Raw genomic sequence first — 17,132 nt, forward strand, 5'->3', positions numbered from 1 at the left:
ATGTATAAAGCCAATAGAAAAAATAAATTAACTAATTATAATTCGATGATGATGACAATTGTGAGATGACTTTTCAGATGAAAAAATGCCGTGGTTCAATCCAGAGACGATAGTCGTATGTGTAACGAAATTTGTTCTTAATACTTAGGTTTTCAACGCTTGGACTGATTTAATACTTTACTTCTTTCTGAAATGCTTCCTCAAATGTTACAATAATAAATAAAAAAACAGCGCTTTTTTCTTTATCTCTATGAATTGCCTCAGTCGTTCCTAATCCGAGAGATAAAAGTAGTATTTAACGTAAATAAAAGTATAATTAATTGAATGAAATCCCTTCTAGTTATGGAAACGCAAAAATTAATTTTGAAGTGATCAATTTATGAGCAAAAATTTTAATTCAGCATCAATCTTAAAATTACGCTGAATGAACAGAGGAGAATAATTGATAAACATCAATTAGCATGTATACCATATTTATAGAGCAAAATAAAATTAGGAGATATTTAGAATTGTCTGGTGAGATTGTTAAATCCGTTTTGTTTTCATTTTTAATGTAACTGCTACACAATTTAAAAAAGTTCTTTATTCAAATAACTTTATTCATTCACGAAGTTGTAAGAACAAGGCTTTAGGCCTCTGTAAATGTTCTTTCGGAAACTCGTTTCAACGGGGAAACGTTATCATTATCATTAGTTGGACCGCATTGCAACACTAATAACACCTTTTAAGGTAGCAGTCATAATTGAGAGCGTTTCGTGGACCATCGTTTCATGAGACCGCCAATGTGTTGCGATTCGTGCACAGTGAAGGGTGAAATTAACAAAGATAGTTAATCATGGTCAACGCTGAATTGGAATTTTCATTGAATTATTAATTATCAACCATGCATTTCCACATGAAAAATACAGCTATGTACTGATGCTGATCGCGTTGTTTTGTGCTGTAGTGTTTGTATCTCGCTGAAAAATGAGCTTATTATTTTGTTTAATCTTGAGAAAATTAATTTTTTGTAATAGCTTTGACGATGATACAGTTATTTACAATCCTCTTCGGATATGTTGATTCCTTCTAATAATCATTTGAATTTAGCCTACCGAGGCCAGGTCATTTACAATTTCACCAAATTTCGTCTTTTCAATTCAGGTAATTTACAGCAGAATCTTTTAAACTTTGGAACAACAATCAATTTATATTTTAATCGTTATAAAATAAAACTTGCAATATTCATTCACAAGCAACTTTTGATTGCTATCCCCCATTTCATCCTTCTCCCTTTTTCTCCCGGGTGTCTGTAGAAAGTTTGGACCTATCACATGAAAAACTTCAGTCGAGCAATAAATTGATTTTTTCAAGGAGAAAAGAGTAAATTCCATAGAATCTTGTGCCGGTGTATTTCACAAATCCAGGAAAACTTCAATGAATTTGGTGTTTGTCCACACCCTGCATAGTTTCTCATTCACCCACCAATGTATTTCTTCGAGAGAATCCACCGAATAAGTCGCCTTAAAATATGTAGGGTCCTTCGCCCTTCCTTTGTTCATTTCCTGGGAATTGCACTCTCTGAAGAGTTTCTTAATTCACATCACATTTTGTTTCTTGCAGGCCATCATTCAGTGTACTAGGGGACACAGTGTGTCGGCTACTCAGCGACAAGTGTTGATCGCACGCCGAACTATGCAAGTGTTACAAGTGACCTCACAGCACCACCGAAAACGGCAATCACAGTTGATCTTCTCCTTTACAGTGCGGGTGTCAAACCCGCGACCGCAACAGAGGAGTTCGCAACCTTCGACACCTAAGGAAGTGCTATTGCACACCCTTCCCACTGTCCCCAACGATCCCGTGCGTCGGTTAGGGCTGGAAAATGAAAGGAAAAAATAATTATATCAATGGAATATCTCTCTCATTTCAATTTTTCTATGTTAAATTAAACCTAGGCATGAGTAAAGTTACTACTGATTCACTTCTCTCTCTTCATACCTTTCCTTCTTTATTTTTACCTAGCAATAATGCCGTCTTCAAGAAATATATGGGCTAGCTTCAATGCTAGCTTAATAAAGGTTCTAAATAAACTACTACATACTAATAAACTATTAGAATATCGTCAATAAGGTTTTTTAAGTAACTACCTTATTATCTCTCAATCAACAATGATCATTTTTCTTCGGTCATCTTCAACACACTACGTGAAGAGTTTCACTCAAGTCATTTATTGTACCTGAAGATGTAATATGTTAGTATAAATAGTTCTAATGTCATTTATTGTGCATTTATAGCAAATACTCATTACATCAACTCACCATTGTATCACAACTCACCTTAGAGAAATAATATTCTGAATTTGAATTTTCATGGATCCAATTGAAGAAAATCTTATACGTATGATCTTAGCCAAAATGATCAGTTCTCCTCCAAATTAGTGGACTCTGATTTATCAGGAGTACAGGTCTCTGATTCATCATGAGGGAATTTTCAGCAAAATTCGGTGCATAAATATTTACAGTGCTTATTTACATAATTTGTGAATATTAAAAGATCAATCTCTTCTAATTTTAGGAAAAAATGTTCGATTACGAATATTATTTTTTAATTTCTTTGTTCATTTATTTTCTGTATCTATGATGAAACATAGCTAGAACTGCCAATGTTTACTGAGTTGTGACATGAATAGAAGAATTATGATTTGAGGTAAGTGAATATAAAATTTAGGAATGACCAATTCAGATCAATTTTAAGAAAAGATGAATTTTAGAGAGGCAAATAGGATTAAATACATAAAAGTTTACTACAAACGGAGACAACGAGCGAAATACTACAAGTTTTGTATTTGATTATCATAATCTTCTGCGCAATAATTTTTCACTGCTCATTTATTGAGCTGAAAGAGAACGAGTTATATCGTTATTTAATACTAAAGTTATCGCTTGCATTATAATAACGGATCATTATGCCACATTCAATATGAAACCGAGTAATTTTCATAAGAAATATCGTTTTGTGTGTTTTAATAAGATAAATCAAAAGAACAAAAGTTAACAGACATTGCCAATCACCCAGGCTGCTGCACGCTGGAGTGTTTCTGTAAAGCTACACTTCGTAATGTCATGGGTCCAAACTTATTTTGGGAAATCACAATCAACATAGATAAGGAACTGACCCTAATTCCCTCGACGTATGATTTCCACAACCAATTATATATTAAATGAGGTATTGGGAAAAATTCTGAAATAGAAGATCTTCCAGTCAAGAGTCTAGCCAGTCTAAGACATGGCAGACTAAGATGTTTAGAAAAGTAAAGAAAAATGGATTCTCCTTTGGCATTTTCGAATTACTAAGACCACTAGCTATATTAGCCGAATAGTGCATTCTGTAAAGTTACGGTATATTGCATTTAAATCCTAGGAATTCCCTCTTAAAGTTGCCAAATTGATACCATTTTCAAAACGCCCAAAAATGTAATAGAATTGCTGCCATCTGCCATTTCTATTATTTTCCACAAGTGCGTCAAAATTACACCATTCAGGGCATTCCTGAAACACGACAGGGTGGAGGATTTGATATTAAGTGACAAAGATGAAAATAAATTTTCACGGTATATCCTGTCAGAATAAAAATAGATGAGACGAGTGGCATATTTAGATGAATCCTCATTCCGGCAGTAAGTTAACTATTCATATTTAAGTCAATCAAATGTTTTTTCAGTTTATCGACTTAGTGACAAAGAGAGTATATGAAGGCAGAACTTAAAAAACAACTAAGGCAGAATTTCGATAAGATATATAGAATAGAACGGTTGTCTCGAGAGCGAGCTCATCGGGATTTATTGTCTTAATTCTCAAAAGGAATATCTGTCAAAAGTCTTTGCAATGATCTAATCTTAAAGCGGCATACGATTAAAAGTGAGGAGTAGCTTGTTGTCGATTGATAGTTATGCAGTGCCCCTTCCTATATGAATAAAAATGAAATGGACAATTTTTAAAAACTAAACCTGGGTCATTGCTTGGGTTTGGGCTATGAGAAATTTCTACCGGTCCTGTGACAATTAATGCAGAATGAAGTGAATATCGTTAGAGTGAAATATTTTTTAAAATTATAAATGAAAATGAATATCACCTAAGATTCAAACCTGATCTACTGGCAAAATGTCTCTAGTCCCTTCTCCTAGGGAATACGTTCAGTCTTTGAATATCTCTCACAAGTAGTCCACTATTTAGCATAAAATTTCTCCAGTAAGTCCAAAGAGTAATTAATTTCCTTTCTGCTATTAACTGTCAATAGTTTTTGCCAATTTTTCAATCAAAACCACAACTTATGAGCACCCTGTTAAAAATGCTTCGCTTGAACGTATTTTGTTTACGATAAGATAAGCATTTCCAACGTTCTCGAAATAACAAATGTCCAACTTTCTCAAAAATGTTTCCTTTGTGTATCAGTTTGTTGTGAGAACTATTGCCGAAGACTTTCAAGATACCTGCATATTCCTGTATCAAAATCAATATATCTTTCAGCAGATTAGAGTAACTAAGTAAGTAACCTCATAGGTAACTAAGCCCAATAGTTTATCAACTTATATTTCAGTCCCAATTGCTTCGATGTAGTACATTCATTTTCAAAAATTAAAGCGGCAAACTAGCAACTAACAAGGGATGCTAACTAACTAACTAACTATCTATCGTCTACTATGGAGACTAACTAACAATCATCAGCAAAAAAAAGAAAGGGACATCTATTTATTTTAAAAAATTATTAGACCATTTTTCCAAAGCTCATTATTTTTAAAATTGCTCCTTCCTAAGCATAGACAACCATAAATACCTGTATATGAACCAATATTCCAAACGAAAAAAAAAAGAATTCAATCCTTGTTGCCTTTTACTACATGATAAAACGTTTCATTAATCTCTATTAGATTCCAATTGAAAAAAACTTTATCACAAACAGGTGTTGAATGATAAATATTCAACAAACATTAATGTTTGAAAGAGGCAAGTATTTGCGGGAATGTATACACTTTGCCATAAAGGAAACTATGGCATATATAAAGGGATAGGTTCATAGACGACAACTATTAACTGGAGAAGAGTTATAAATGGAATGGTCCAGCATTATAGCACTTAATTTTACCAAATTACAGCGATTTATTTTGTAATATTTTTCTGATTATGTGCAAATACAGAGCAGACATGAAAAATTCGAGTCGACCGCGGTCTCCTTTTTGAACACTCCCCATGCATCCCGCATGGGGTGCGTGTCTGCACCCAAGGATCAATTTGAGAGCATACAAGCCGTCAGGAACAAATTTAATTCTACGTCCATTACCCGCAAAAATCTGGCGACTCCTCCGAGTAGACGAGGTCCTGGCGACCAGGAGGTTTGATGGTGGCCCCCTCTGGCATGAAAGCGCGACCGTCGTTGCACGGGATGACCTTGGCGGCGCCGTCGAACGCCTCCTTGAGTCGATCCCCGGCCTCCCTGAACGGAGGCATTTTCCTCCAGCACGTCTTCAGGGTACAGGAACCGGACAGTCCGTGGCACTTGCATTCCGTCTTCATGTGGTTCTTCACAGCCTGTGATCACAAGTTAATAGGAATTAGGTTGGAAGTCTCAACTATTCTTAAAAAGAGCAAGAATGGCAGACTTTAGATAGTACTCCTAAGTTTTTCTGGTGACACCGAAGGGATTTACTATGGCTCCAAATTAGAGACTACCACCAATATAAAATAAGGGAGATACAAACCCTGACAGACAGACTCATTTACTACTTCCTCCCTCACACTATACGAACACTGTCCCTGAAATTTCACATGTGTAATCCTCAAAATGACAACAATTGTGAAATCATTCACCTGCTAAATAATTCTGAAAATTGGATGCCATTTACTCAAAAAATCTACACCGCTTTTAAATAAATTTAGAGTCAATTTTCAGGAAGTACAGTTAATAATTATGTATTCATTTTTCTCTAACTTATTTAATTAGTTAATATAAACCCCCATAAATCTTCTACCAAAGCCGTTCTACGTGAGTCTCTCCAGTGGGTTATCATTTAATCAGTCTATTCATTATATCGTGATTTCTCTTTCAACAATGACCATAATTGGGTCAAACTTCGAACAATGTTATGGAAAATCTGAGCCTGGTAATATGAAAAATTAAATAATTCTGATTATTTTCACCATATATTTACAATGATTGTCGTTCACGCAGTAGGTATTCAAATGTTTAAGATGAAAAATGATAATGGTTTTCTTGAGCTAAGTGTTTCAGTGGGTCAGTGTAGGTCTAAATTCTTTAGACAGCTTTCTTTATGGTTAATACCTTGTTTATATTTTTCACAATAAGCGCTATTTGCGCGTTTTTTGCCGGAGCAATTGTTTAGAAAGAAAGCGCTGTGAGCTTTTCACCCACTTTGAGCCTTTTTCCAAAGAAGTATTCGCCAAAGAAATAATTGTAGGAATTCAAAAAAATTATCCAAAAAGAGGATTATTTTTCTATTGTGAGTGTCTAAGCTAAACAACATATAATCTCATTCATACACCCATCCCCTTTGGGTCGTGCGTCAGGGAGTGTTGGGATACCATCCACGAAAATATGGTGGTAGAGTCCTTAAGCAGGGGAAATGAGATCTGATCTATATATAATATATCTGATATGATCTGAATTGATCTGTTAGCACTTTCCTCTCTTTTGCGAGAGACCAATGCGTGGCAAGGACCATCAAATGCTAAATCTATTTTTAGGAAGAAAATCTTTTTAATTTTTCAGTTACTGTAGGACAGCCAAATAATGTAATATAGAAAAATTTCTTAATATTAAATGCCATTGAACTATGCAAAATCACGTATTAGGTAAAGAAATGGAAACATTGGAAGCAAATCTCATTGATTTAAAATTTATGGAGATGTAGAGTACAAGTAGGTGCATAGACATTTGTTGGTTTTATCATTGTTTATTCGAGAAATAAGGATCTATGTTTGGTGAAAACTAATGTTTTGACGATAATCAAAATAAACACCAATGACGGCTTATACATAAACAAATTTAAAAAATAATCATAGCATGGTACATATCTGCTCCGATTGAGGGACAGGTAGAAGTAATGATAAAACTAAATCTGAAAGAAAAATATTGATTCATGGAAAATTAATCATAAGTCTTCAGTTTTGTGGTTAAAAAAATAAAGATTTAACAACATTTTGAATTGAATATACAATCCATGGAGAAATTTGTAGGTTAGGAGTAAAAAAACTTTTTGAGAAAATAATATACAAAATCGGAGGGAGGTACATGCTGGGGTGCATTAAGTTTGTCTGTATCCACAAGCAGATATAGCATGAACATAGAATACCAGAATATTATCCAAACACAAACAAATCGTTGAGAGGGATAGAAATGCCATCTTCTACAGTATGCCCACTCTACACGAGTTTAAAAGTGAAATAAAATCTTAATGATAACTCTTACTTCGATATTTATTCTGCCCATGAACCAGAAATATGCTCAAATTGAGCTTAACAGATATACCTCATTTCATCCATGCACAAGATATACCTCCCAGTTATTTACATTGCATTTTATGAATGTAAAAACAATGGAATTTTCTGCTCTGGAAAAAAATGTTGAAGGAACTTAAAAAATATGCCTCTTTTTTGCGCACTTCTTTTATGCATGATCAAAGATGCAAGGGTAAGAACCAAAGATAAAGTATACTATAGAAAGAACCTCTCACATAGGGAACTTTTCCCATTTATTTACATTAATACGGATTTCATGCTGTGAGATATATCAATTCAAAAACTCAGTGGGCATTTCAAGAATGAAATTTCACATGCACATACCCATGCCTGACATTTTCATAAACTGAAAAAGGTATTAAATCATTATCTAAAATGAAAGCATGTTAATTTTCCGCAGCAATCTATTTCGTAAAACGCGTTTCAATGCTTTTGCATCATCCTCAGGTACAGGACAAGTTTAAAAGTTCATTATGAGGAAGCATCTATAAATACTGAAAAATCAAGATGGTAAGGAATAGGTAGGGTGAGTCGAGTAAAAGGATTGGACTTCCTAAGAAATAATTGAGGTCACTCAAATATACCTAACTACCCTCATTTTGCAGTGCATGCCTCACTTTAGATTATAATACTTGTTTTTCATCAAATACATAAGCATTGAAACGGGTAGCACGAAATAAATAGCTGTCGAAGATTACAATTTCATTATTTCGCATGATGGTTAATTTTCAAAAATAAGGAACTTATATTAATATTAGATAATTAGGACGTCGTTTATAGGCACCCTACCGTTTAAGGTACGTTTAGGACAAAGATTGAAAAATGACAATTTCCTTGACTTTCCTAACAAAACACAACCTGACATCCAATGCTACAATGGATTCTTCCTCCATTTCGCACACTGCCTCCCTTCATTCCATCCAACATATGCCTGTCCTTTCCCTACCCCTATCCATCCCATGTCATGTATTCCCCACGATCACCGACTTTAATATTTTATCGCTTCTCTGAATGAATAAATGCTGTATATTTTACAATGAATTTTATGCGTCATAACCGGTTCCGTCGCATAGGCGAAATTATCAGGTACCACTAGGCATGATGATGTCATCTATGCAGCGAAACTGGTACTAACATGACAAATTTATTGCGAAAATCACAAATTTTACTCATTCACCAATTATGCATTTTTACACATTTGAGCTTGGAATCATTGAAATCATACCATGGCCTATCAAAATACCGCTCAACAATCTTTCCTGCCTCCTCTGGATTTATAAACACCAACTCTCTTTCCTTCCCCACCACGAGTAATACTTCGTTTATTTACTTCTCCTTCCATTTTACCTTTTAGGTACATCCTTATCGACACCCACATTTAAAATCTCCAGTCTGTCTATCATCCTTCTTTAACATCAAAAGCCTTAAAAAAACTACGATACATATAAAAGATTTTACCAATCTCTAAGCATCCTCGCACAACAATGCCTTTCATCAACTTCCTTCTCCTTACGAAAGCGTCTTTGCCTAACGCAAGTCTTCTTCATACATGCACATGGATCATCTTGGTCCAATACCAAGTAATGAAACAAGGAAAAAATCGTATTTGAATTGCATCCACGACTCCTACATGGTGCCTTAAAAAATACTTATGAACTTAATACTTAAAATACTATACTTGTTGTATGGTAAAAGGTGATCAACAACAGGCATAAATAAACCATATTACAAAAGATTCGACAATTACTGAAAACTAATATGCATGTAAGTTCTACGACGACTTGGTTAGCAATGGCTTCACATACGGTGTACTATCTATGCTCCAATTACTGTGACATGATCTACGACTACGATCTTAAAATAACTATTAGTCGTTTTAAAACATTGCTAAGGAACATAATAAAAGCTGAAAGGGTATTTAGTCAAAAAGATTCCTCGACAATTTTCACGTTAATTATTTTAGTTCCCTATCGTTAACGGCACAAATTACATTTTGAACGTGCCGTTTCTACGATTAATCTCTCGATTCTTGTACTTACTAATTCTCCAAAATTAATATGAAAGGGTTTGCGATGTGTTTTTTACTCACTTCACTACAAGCCATGTGAAAAATCAGCCGCATTCCTTTCACAAGGTTGAGAGGATCTTGCGTGATTACCATTTTTTTCAAATGGAAAATGCACTTATTCATACAGATACTGTCATGACCCAAGTATAAATTTCATGCTTGCATAAACCTCACTCCAAGTTTCTATAAGTTAAGCTCTACCCATAGTACACGTGCACCATGCTTCGCAAGTAGGCGAGAATCAACGGGTATAGGAATAGGAAAATTCGTGATTAAATAAATCGCTGAAGACACAGTTAGTCAAATAGCCAACTATCTCTTCTCGCTTACCAGTCTGCCAGCGTCATTGTTGTGCAACATGACGAGGGTTTTGATGTCCCTCCTTCTCCTGTAGGGGGCGTCCATGAACTCTCTCGACTTCCTGTAGCCGTAGTTCACGTTTTCTCCGCACCCTCCCCACTCCCAGCTTCCGGTGTCGCCCATGTTGGCCATGGCGCCTGCGACACCCGGCGTGGAGGCGCCCATCGGCGCCCCTTTCATCGCCCCCCCTGGAGGCTTCCCACGAGATGGTGCGCCCCCGCCACGACCTGGCGCGGGAAATGAGAGGAGAGAGACAGAAGTCATTATTTTCTCGTAAAATGTTCCTTTCTTTCCTTCTTTTTGCTCCCTTCTCTTTCGCTCCGAAGGAAAACGGTGTACACGAAATGACCTCAAACAAGGGCTCGGGCGGTTGAGTTAGGAAGAGAGGAGAATTAACATCGTTTGAAACAGTTCCTCCCCTAAAAACTGGACCTCTTGAATTAAAATTGGAACCCTTGACGTGCTTCCTCGTTCGTCAAGCGTCCATTTATTAGGAATGGTAGTGTTAGGGAAAGTGAACAATTTTACATATTCTTCAGTAATAAAAACTAGAAAAATTGAAAAAGATCATTCTTTGAAAAGACATTGATAATTTATTGTATATTTTTCCAGCTACTGGCAGGATATTTTCCATTTCCAGTTCTAACTTATGGTAAGAACAGTATTAAGGCCAAAATATGATGACAAAATTTAGGATTCGTAAGTCAACATTAATTAATGAGTTAGTAATTGAAATGCTTCACAAATTCACAACATTTTCAAGTAAATACATCGTAATTTTTAAAAATATGCACATTTTATAACACAGCTTTGTATTACGTAACTTATATCGAAAGCTCGCGCAAAATTCTATTAATTTCAGCAAAGTTATTTTTTTCCATTTTTTCTTAAGTACGATATTTAATTCGTATTTAACTCTAATCACAGAGCTAAACCTTAATCAATGTCTTTCTCTGATAAGCATGTGAAACTTAGTTGATAAAGATGGATGCCTCCAACGGATTTGGATTACTCAAATAGATTACTAATTCCAATTCATAATTAGAAATCAGCTAACCTCTTGAAGTGGTCTTGTCACAGCCACACTCGACGAGATCGCCCATGGTGCACGCCCGCGTGACGGAATACGTGACGCCAGCCGCCGTGATTGCATGCACGAATGCAGTCTCCCTTGTATCTGGAAAGAAGATTTTAATGATAAGAGCAAATAACAGATAAATAAGGTGTGTAACGTCTCCAATTAACGGAGAAGAGGAATAAAATTATAGAATTACATGGACTAATTATCAATCAAAAACTTATTTGCCAACTCTATGGAATCAGTGCACGAATATTGCCAAGTAGATCTTTGACAGATTTTCATGTGTATTTGTAAAAAGTAATTTGCCATCATTTTAAACAAGATGTAATCATTTGAATAAACACGTGGGTGTCGGCGAAAATGGGCGACGAGTGCTATAAAAACTTTTCTTTCCTTGAGCAAGTTTCTTACGGCAGGGATTGAAATAATGCAACAGAATGAGAAAAATAAGAAGAAATCCACATCAGATTTACCACGCATGAAATGAAAACTTCAATTTATTTTTAATGGATAGTAAAATGTTGAATGGCTTCTATACACAAAGTGGATACAATTATGATTTGAGGAAAAATAGTTTCATTTTCCCGTTAAAAGATAGTATGTAAGTCATGAAATATTATCCTTCATTGTTTTTAGATCTAAATCCCAACAACTTTAAGAAGACATCCAACCCGTAGCTCAATATTAAACTAACAGTTCTTTTTGGATCAGTAATGAGCCATGCAGTTAACGTGTAATTGGTTTAAGAATGTTAGTTATGAATCTTATATTATATAATAACGAGATTATTGGACAGAGAGGAGTTTTTCGATCGAAGTGGAAGTTTTATTATATAAATATATTTATTTTTAATTATATATACATTGAATTAATCCATTACGTTACACCCTACGTCACGTAACGAGGCGTGATTTAAGGGAATGTTGGAGTAGAAACAAGCCTTTATTATGCTAATTCGGTTGAATATGATTTGTTCATAATAGGAATGCCAGATTACTGTTAGGCTATTCGGCCAGAATTGTTGGGGCAGTTAATCTTGACGCTATGGTATTCAAGAAGGTAGGATAAAAAGTACTTACACTCTCCAAGTTTTGTTTTTTTTCAATTTTTATCGAGTGATTTGATCTGTTTTCAGATTTCTATCTAGTGATCTGATCTGCTATGAGCAATCTCAAGTGCTCTGTGCCATTCCACTTTCGTTTCATCAATCCACAATATATATCTGCAACATTGTTTTCGTAAATGTAGCGGAACTCCTTGAATTAAATCTGATTCAACTTTTTTCTGAGGATTCGAAAATATTCACGGCGTATGTCACTCGCGGCTGAATAAACGCAAAATATTACATCTTTTCTTTACTTTATCATTACATTTTCCAAAAAAATTTCTAAATACGTCAAGCGTATGTCCAAATCGAATATATTTTTTCTTTTAATTTTTTCTTTCACCTGGTAAGTTTCTTGGCGAGATTGCTGCACGAGTACTCAACTGTCTCCGAGTCACTTCGTTCGAAGCCGTCTATTTTGTATCTATTGTCTTGTTTCTCAATCTATTCCTTAAAAGTTCACGTGGTGCTTCTGGTGATTTAGACAATATTAGAATGAGGGAACTAATGAGGATTATAATTAAATATTAGCACATGTAAAATAATAAAAGTATGGTAAAAAAGATAGTACACTCACACTACACTGCCAACTACTTACAAGTTACTCTTACCGTCAGCTACTCTTAGAGAAAAATAATGAAAATAAAATTAAACTCAACTGCAACCTCCTTCAATTAAATTTCACCAGAAGACATTTGAGAGAATTGATCGAGTAGAAGAATTATAATACCTAGGAAATGGAAATTCCAGTACATGATTAGCAGCATGGTAAAACTACGGTGGACGACACACTTCGAGTAAAATTATTTAAGATTTATTAGTAGTTTATTTTAATTTCTAAGTCCTATTACATATGGCAATCAGGTTATCCAAAGAAAAATGTATCACTCTTATCACATTTACTGGAATAAATTGGGGGAAATCGCATTACGGAATTGAAAAAAATATAAATCAAGACTCTTTGATTGCAACACGCAATTCCTAGAAGACGATCGATTTCTAATATTATTTTTTAAGTTTTCTTCCTGAAAGCCATTGAAACTTCCAACGAATTATTGGAAGTCCGCCAGCTACCGTCACAACACACTTTCGACCGACTAGTCCACCGCTGCGCTACGTTATACTCCTCCTCCAATCTCGAAGTGCTTTTCAAAACTCGATAGTTTTTGCAATGCATGCGCTATGGTCGTTGCTCCGCATAAAAAGCGGATTGCGGTCGCCTAGCATTGCCCTCCAGGGCGCATTACCCTTCATGAGGATCTTCCGGAGGGATCGCCGCAGGGCCGTGCAGTTCCACCGCCGATTCCGGAACTGGTAGTGGCACTCCTTGGTACCGAGGGCCGCTCCCCGGGATATCTCGCGCAGCAAGTTGGGCTCCTTGCGGCAGATCTCCGCGAGGCGCCCTCCGCCTCCCCCTCCGCCACCGGCCCCGCCGCCACCACCGCCACCAGGGTGGTTGTTGCCGTGGCCCCCGCCTCTCAGCCTCCGGGTCTTCTTGCAGATGAGGGTGGGATCCATTAGGACCTGGCTGCCCACCGCCCTGAAAAATTCACGGAAGAAGAAAGCACGTCTATCACTACAGGGATCTCAATCAAACCTCTGCCACTACGGAAAAACATGGAAAAATAACATTAATAGCATTCGGATTTTGGTTCACCACTGATCTCACCCTTGGAATCTCTCAAAAGTAAAACCACCCATGAAATAAATCACTAGGTGCGTAATATTTTCATCTGTTCGAAGATTTACGTCAGCCTCCTCATATTAGTAGTTGAGCATGCAGTTCAAAAGATGCGAACTTAGGCTGATCAGATTGAACCCTAAAACTACTTCAAAACAACCATCTTCTCTCCTCAAATGATTATCGGAGCGAAGGTGGAAATTAATAACATCTATAAGTTACTCATCTCATCTACGAGGGTCATCCGGAAAGTAGTACCCGTTCGTGCCGCATGAAGTGCTGACGACGCGAGTAGCCGCTGGACGAGGTCAGATAGCTTCAGTGGCTTGTCTGCCTTCTCTGAGCCAAGTTGCGTGACGCTAGCATTGCCTGTGTTGTTTCTGTGATTGTTTACAATGTTTAAAAAAATTGAGAACGCCGCCAGTTGTGAAGTGAGGGCAGTGATTAAATTCCTCAATGCAAGAAACGTTCGCCCATGTGATATTCATCGCCAATTAAAGGAGGTGTATGGAGACAATGTAATGGACGAGTCGTCTGTTCGGCGGTGGTGTCGCAACTTCAACATGGGGAGGGGGAACACACACGACGATGAGCGTTCGGAGAGACCGTCTGTCATTACAGACCAACTGGTGAGCTCAGTTGACGAATTCGTGAGGAACGATCGGCGCGTCACAATTGATGACATCTGTGAGCATTTTCCCAATGTTTCTCGAACAATTGTTCATGAAATTGTTAAACACCATCTGCATTATGCAAAAATTTGTGCAAGATGGGTCCCTCGCGTATCTCAATGAGCTGGCGGCGAAGGACTATGCAGCAGGAATACAGAAACTTGTCACACGTTATGACAAATGCCTTAATTTGCTTGGAGATTATGTTGAGAAGTAGTTTAAAGTATCCTCTTTCAAATAAAATTTTTTATGTTTGTTAATATTTACTTTTGTGTCTTTATTTCACGAACGGGTACTACTTTCCGGATGACCCTCGTATATACACGCCGTACCCTGCAAGCGGCACAGGAGGCGTGTGGCAGAGGATATGCCCTCAGGAACCTAAACTCATCCGTAAGCATTCAAGACTTGGGGCAAATCTGAAGGCGCGAACAACGAAAATTCAGTACCCCGTTTCGTAAAAAAAATCATGCAAATATAAGATTATACCCCTGGAATGGAAGTGGATCAATACAGTTAAAGGTATTATTTTTATCGGCAAATGTGATGAAATATTTTAAAGCTATTCTATTTAAAAGTATTTTAATGTATTCTTTTCCTCTCTCTTCATCGCTTTCCAGCATTCTACCACTTTCACAGTGTTCAGCATTCCATCGCCATTCAAAATACTCTGTAGCCATTTCTCATGCATCCTTCGGATTTTTATACCAAAGAAATCCACTCTCTTCCCCCTCCATGCCTACGACATCTTCATTTATTTTCCTTTCCACCCATTTTTCTTTTTCCAGGCTCCTCCGAGCCAATATTACAAAAGCCTTCAATCTGCGCCCATCATATTCCTTCAACGATCATGTATCCGCGCCGTACCAAATAACATCTCATAGTAAGGTTCTAATAATCTTTACTAACATCCTTCCTCAGGAATTCTTGCCATTTACTCATGAATTGATATTATGTAGTTAACTGTTGAGATGATATAATAGCATGGGACATTGGATCCTAGGTCAGTCAATTGCGCACTGAGTCTAAAATGTCCTTAGAACTATTCTCAACACACGTCTGTCGTGCCACATTGTACACTGTCACTACTATGTTGGTTATCTTACGATTGAAGACCGTTTCATTTGAAATAACGACCACCCGTGGCTGGGAAGGTTACTCGAATAGATTTGCTGAGAATGATGTGGCGCAATAGACAAATGATGCAACAAGTTACCAACAACAATTCAGCGGATTTTGCTCGGGTATTTTTACATTTAAAGTATTTCAGGCGTTAATTCATAAAACTTAATATTCTTTTGAGAGGATTTTATATATTGTATTGTGTATGGATATGGATATATATTTGTATGCATATAGGGATAAAAATCTTTGCCTTATCAACTAACAGAAAGATAATCAATATTCACGGTGAAGTCATTGAGTATACATCCACACCACAGCCCTCAGGTCAAAGGGGTCTTAAATAGGTGAGGAAATTCACACATTCTAGGGAGGGGGGGGCGTTGCCTTCCTTTTACCACCTGGGATTTCTCAGCAAGATGTAAGATCTTAAAAAAATCACATGGCCAAGGTTTAGCTCAGGGTGCGTGAGGGCAACAGAGAATCACCTGCCAGCAGGCGAATGCCCTACCCACTACGCTACCACGGGACTCTCCCTTTAACCAATTCTCTATTCCTCTGTTAATTAATGCTCCTCGGCAATCACTCCAATGTGAGTAAACGTTTTCTGTGATTGTAATCAAAACTCAGGTGCGTAGTCATACCTGTGCTTGGATGTAAACAAAACTTTACCGAACTATAAAAATTTTTCCCGTGTACAGACGTGTCCGGAATTGAAATTTTTATCTCCCATTTAGTAAAATTTAAAATAATATATCACAGGCTTGCCCAGCTTACTTTTGGGGTAAGAATTGACAGGAAGAAACTGGTTTTAAGTAAGGAAATTAACACTCCTCCACTAATTTCTCCCCTTTGCCATATTCATGCATAAGTCTCTACCGCACGCATACGTACATTGCTCCAAACATTTTATTATTTTTTTCTTAGACCAAATAGTTCTTTAGTTATTCCTAGAAACTATTACTAACTTAATAGCCATGCCTGTTTTATCAGAATTTGGCTGAATATTTGTAAATGTAAGGAAGTAGTTGGGGACTCGAGCAAAATATGTCGGTAGGACGAATAATTGCCGGACACAGTCATTCATTTTGCCGATACTATGTTATACATTTAATAAAGCATCAACATTATAGGAGCCGACAACTTTCACCATCTGTGAGTTCACCTTTGTGCACGTTCAGTTTCTATCTCCCTGCCTCAATTCGTCATTGCTTAACTGGCAAGAGAAAAAAATGGGGAAAGAGTGCGGAAAGAGAGCAAAAGGATGAAGGAGGCCACGAAGCAAAAGAAACTTTGTCGGACTTGAAAGCGAGAATTGAAGATTGGCAGCCTTCCGTTGCGAGCAAATCCAAACAGATCTAAATTTACGCGGGGACAGTCGACGGGGCGGGGGTCTTCTCTTCCACTGCCGGATCGTAACCATCGGCGACGCAACCATCTGCCCATAGGCCCTTGCACCGCGGTTCCCGCCAAGGGGAGGCACGAGTGTGCGCGGGCGCCCATGCACGCGAGGGCGTGCATTCTCGCACG

The 17,132-nt window shown here is 37.1% G+C and overlaps 1 protein-coding gene across 1 annotated transcript; it reads right to left on the minus strand.

The window, feature by feature from the left end:
* Positions 1 to 475: 475 nt before the first annotated feature.
* Positions 476 to 13,646, minus strand: LOC139694095 (protein Wnt-6-like). Its single transcript, XM_071592522.1, has 5 exons — positions 13,376 to 13,646; positions 11,000 to 11,119; positions 9,913 to 10,169; positions 5,320 to 5,567; positions 476 to 1,857 (listed from the first exon to the last, which is right to left on the minus strand). Exons 1-5 carry the CDS (start codon positions 13,644 to 13,646, stop codon positions 1,644 to 1,646), a joined length of 1,110 nt encoding a protein of 369 aa, XP_071448623.1. The 3' UTR covers positions 476 to 1,643.
* Between the last annotated feature and the right edge of the window lie 3,486 nt (positions 13,647 to 17,132).

This window comes from Hetaerina americana, unplaced genomic scaffold, assembly GCF_022747635.1.
Source record: "Hetaerina americana unplaced genomic scaffold, ioHetAmer1.1.p SCAF_5, whole genome shotgun sequence".
Taxonomy (NCBI): domain Eukaryota; kingdom Metazoa; phylum Arthropoda; class Insecta; order Odonata; family Calopterygidae; genus Hetaerina; species Hetaerina americana.

Coding starts and splice junctions, on each gene's coding strand:
- LOC139694095 (XM_071592522.1), bottom strand. CDS start 13,646: ATGGATCCCACCCTCATCTGCAAGAAGACCCGGAGGCTGAGAGGCGGG. Junction 5,568..9,912: donor ACAATGACGCTGGCAGACTG/GTAAGCGAGAAG, acceptor TTGTGATCACAG/GCTGTGAAGAACCACATGAA. Junction 1,858..5,319: donor GAGTCGCCAGATTTTTGCGG/GTAATGGACGTA, acceptor TTCATTTTCCAG/CCCTAACCGACGCACGGGAT.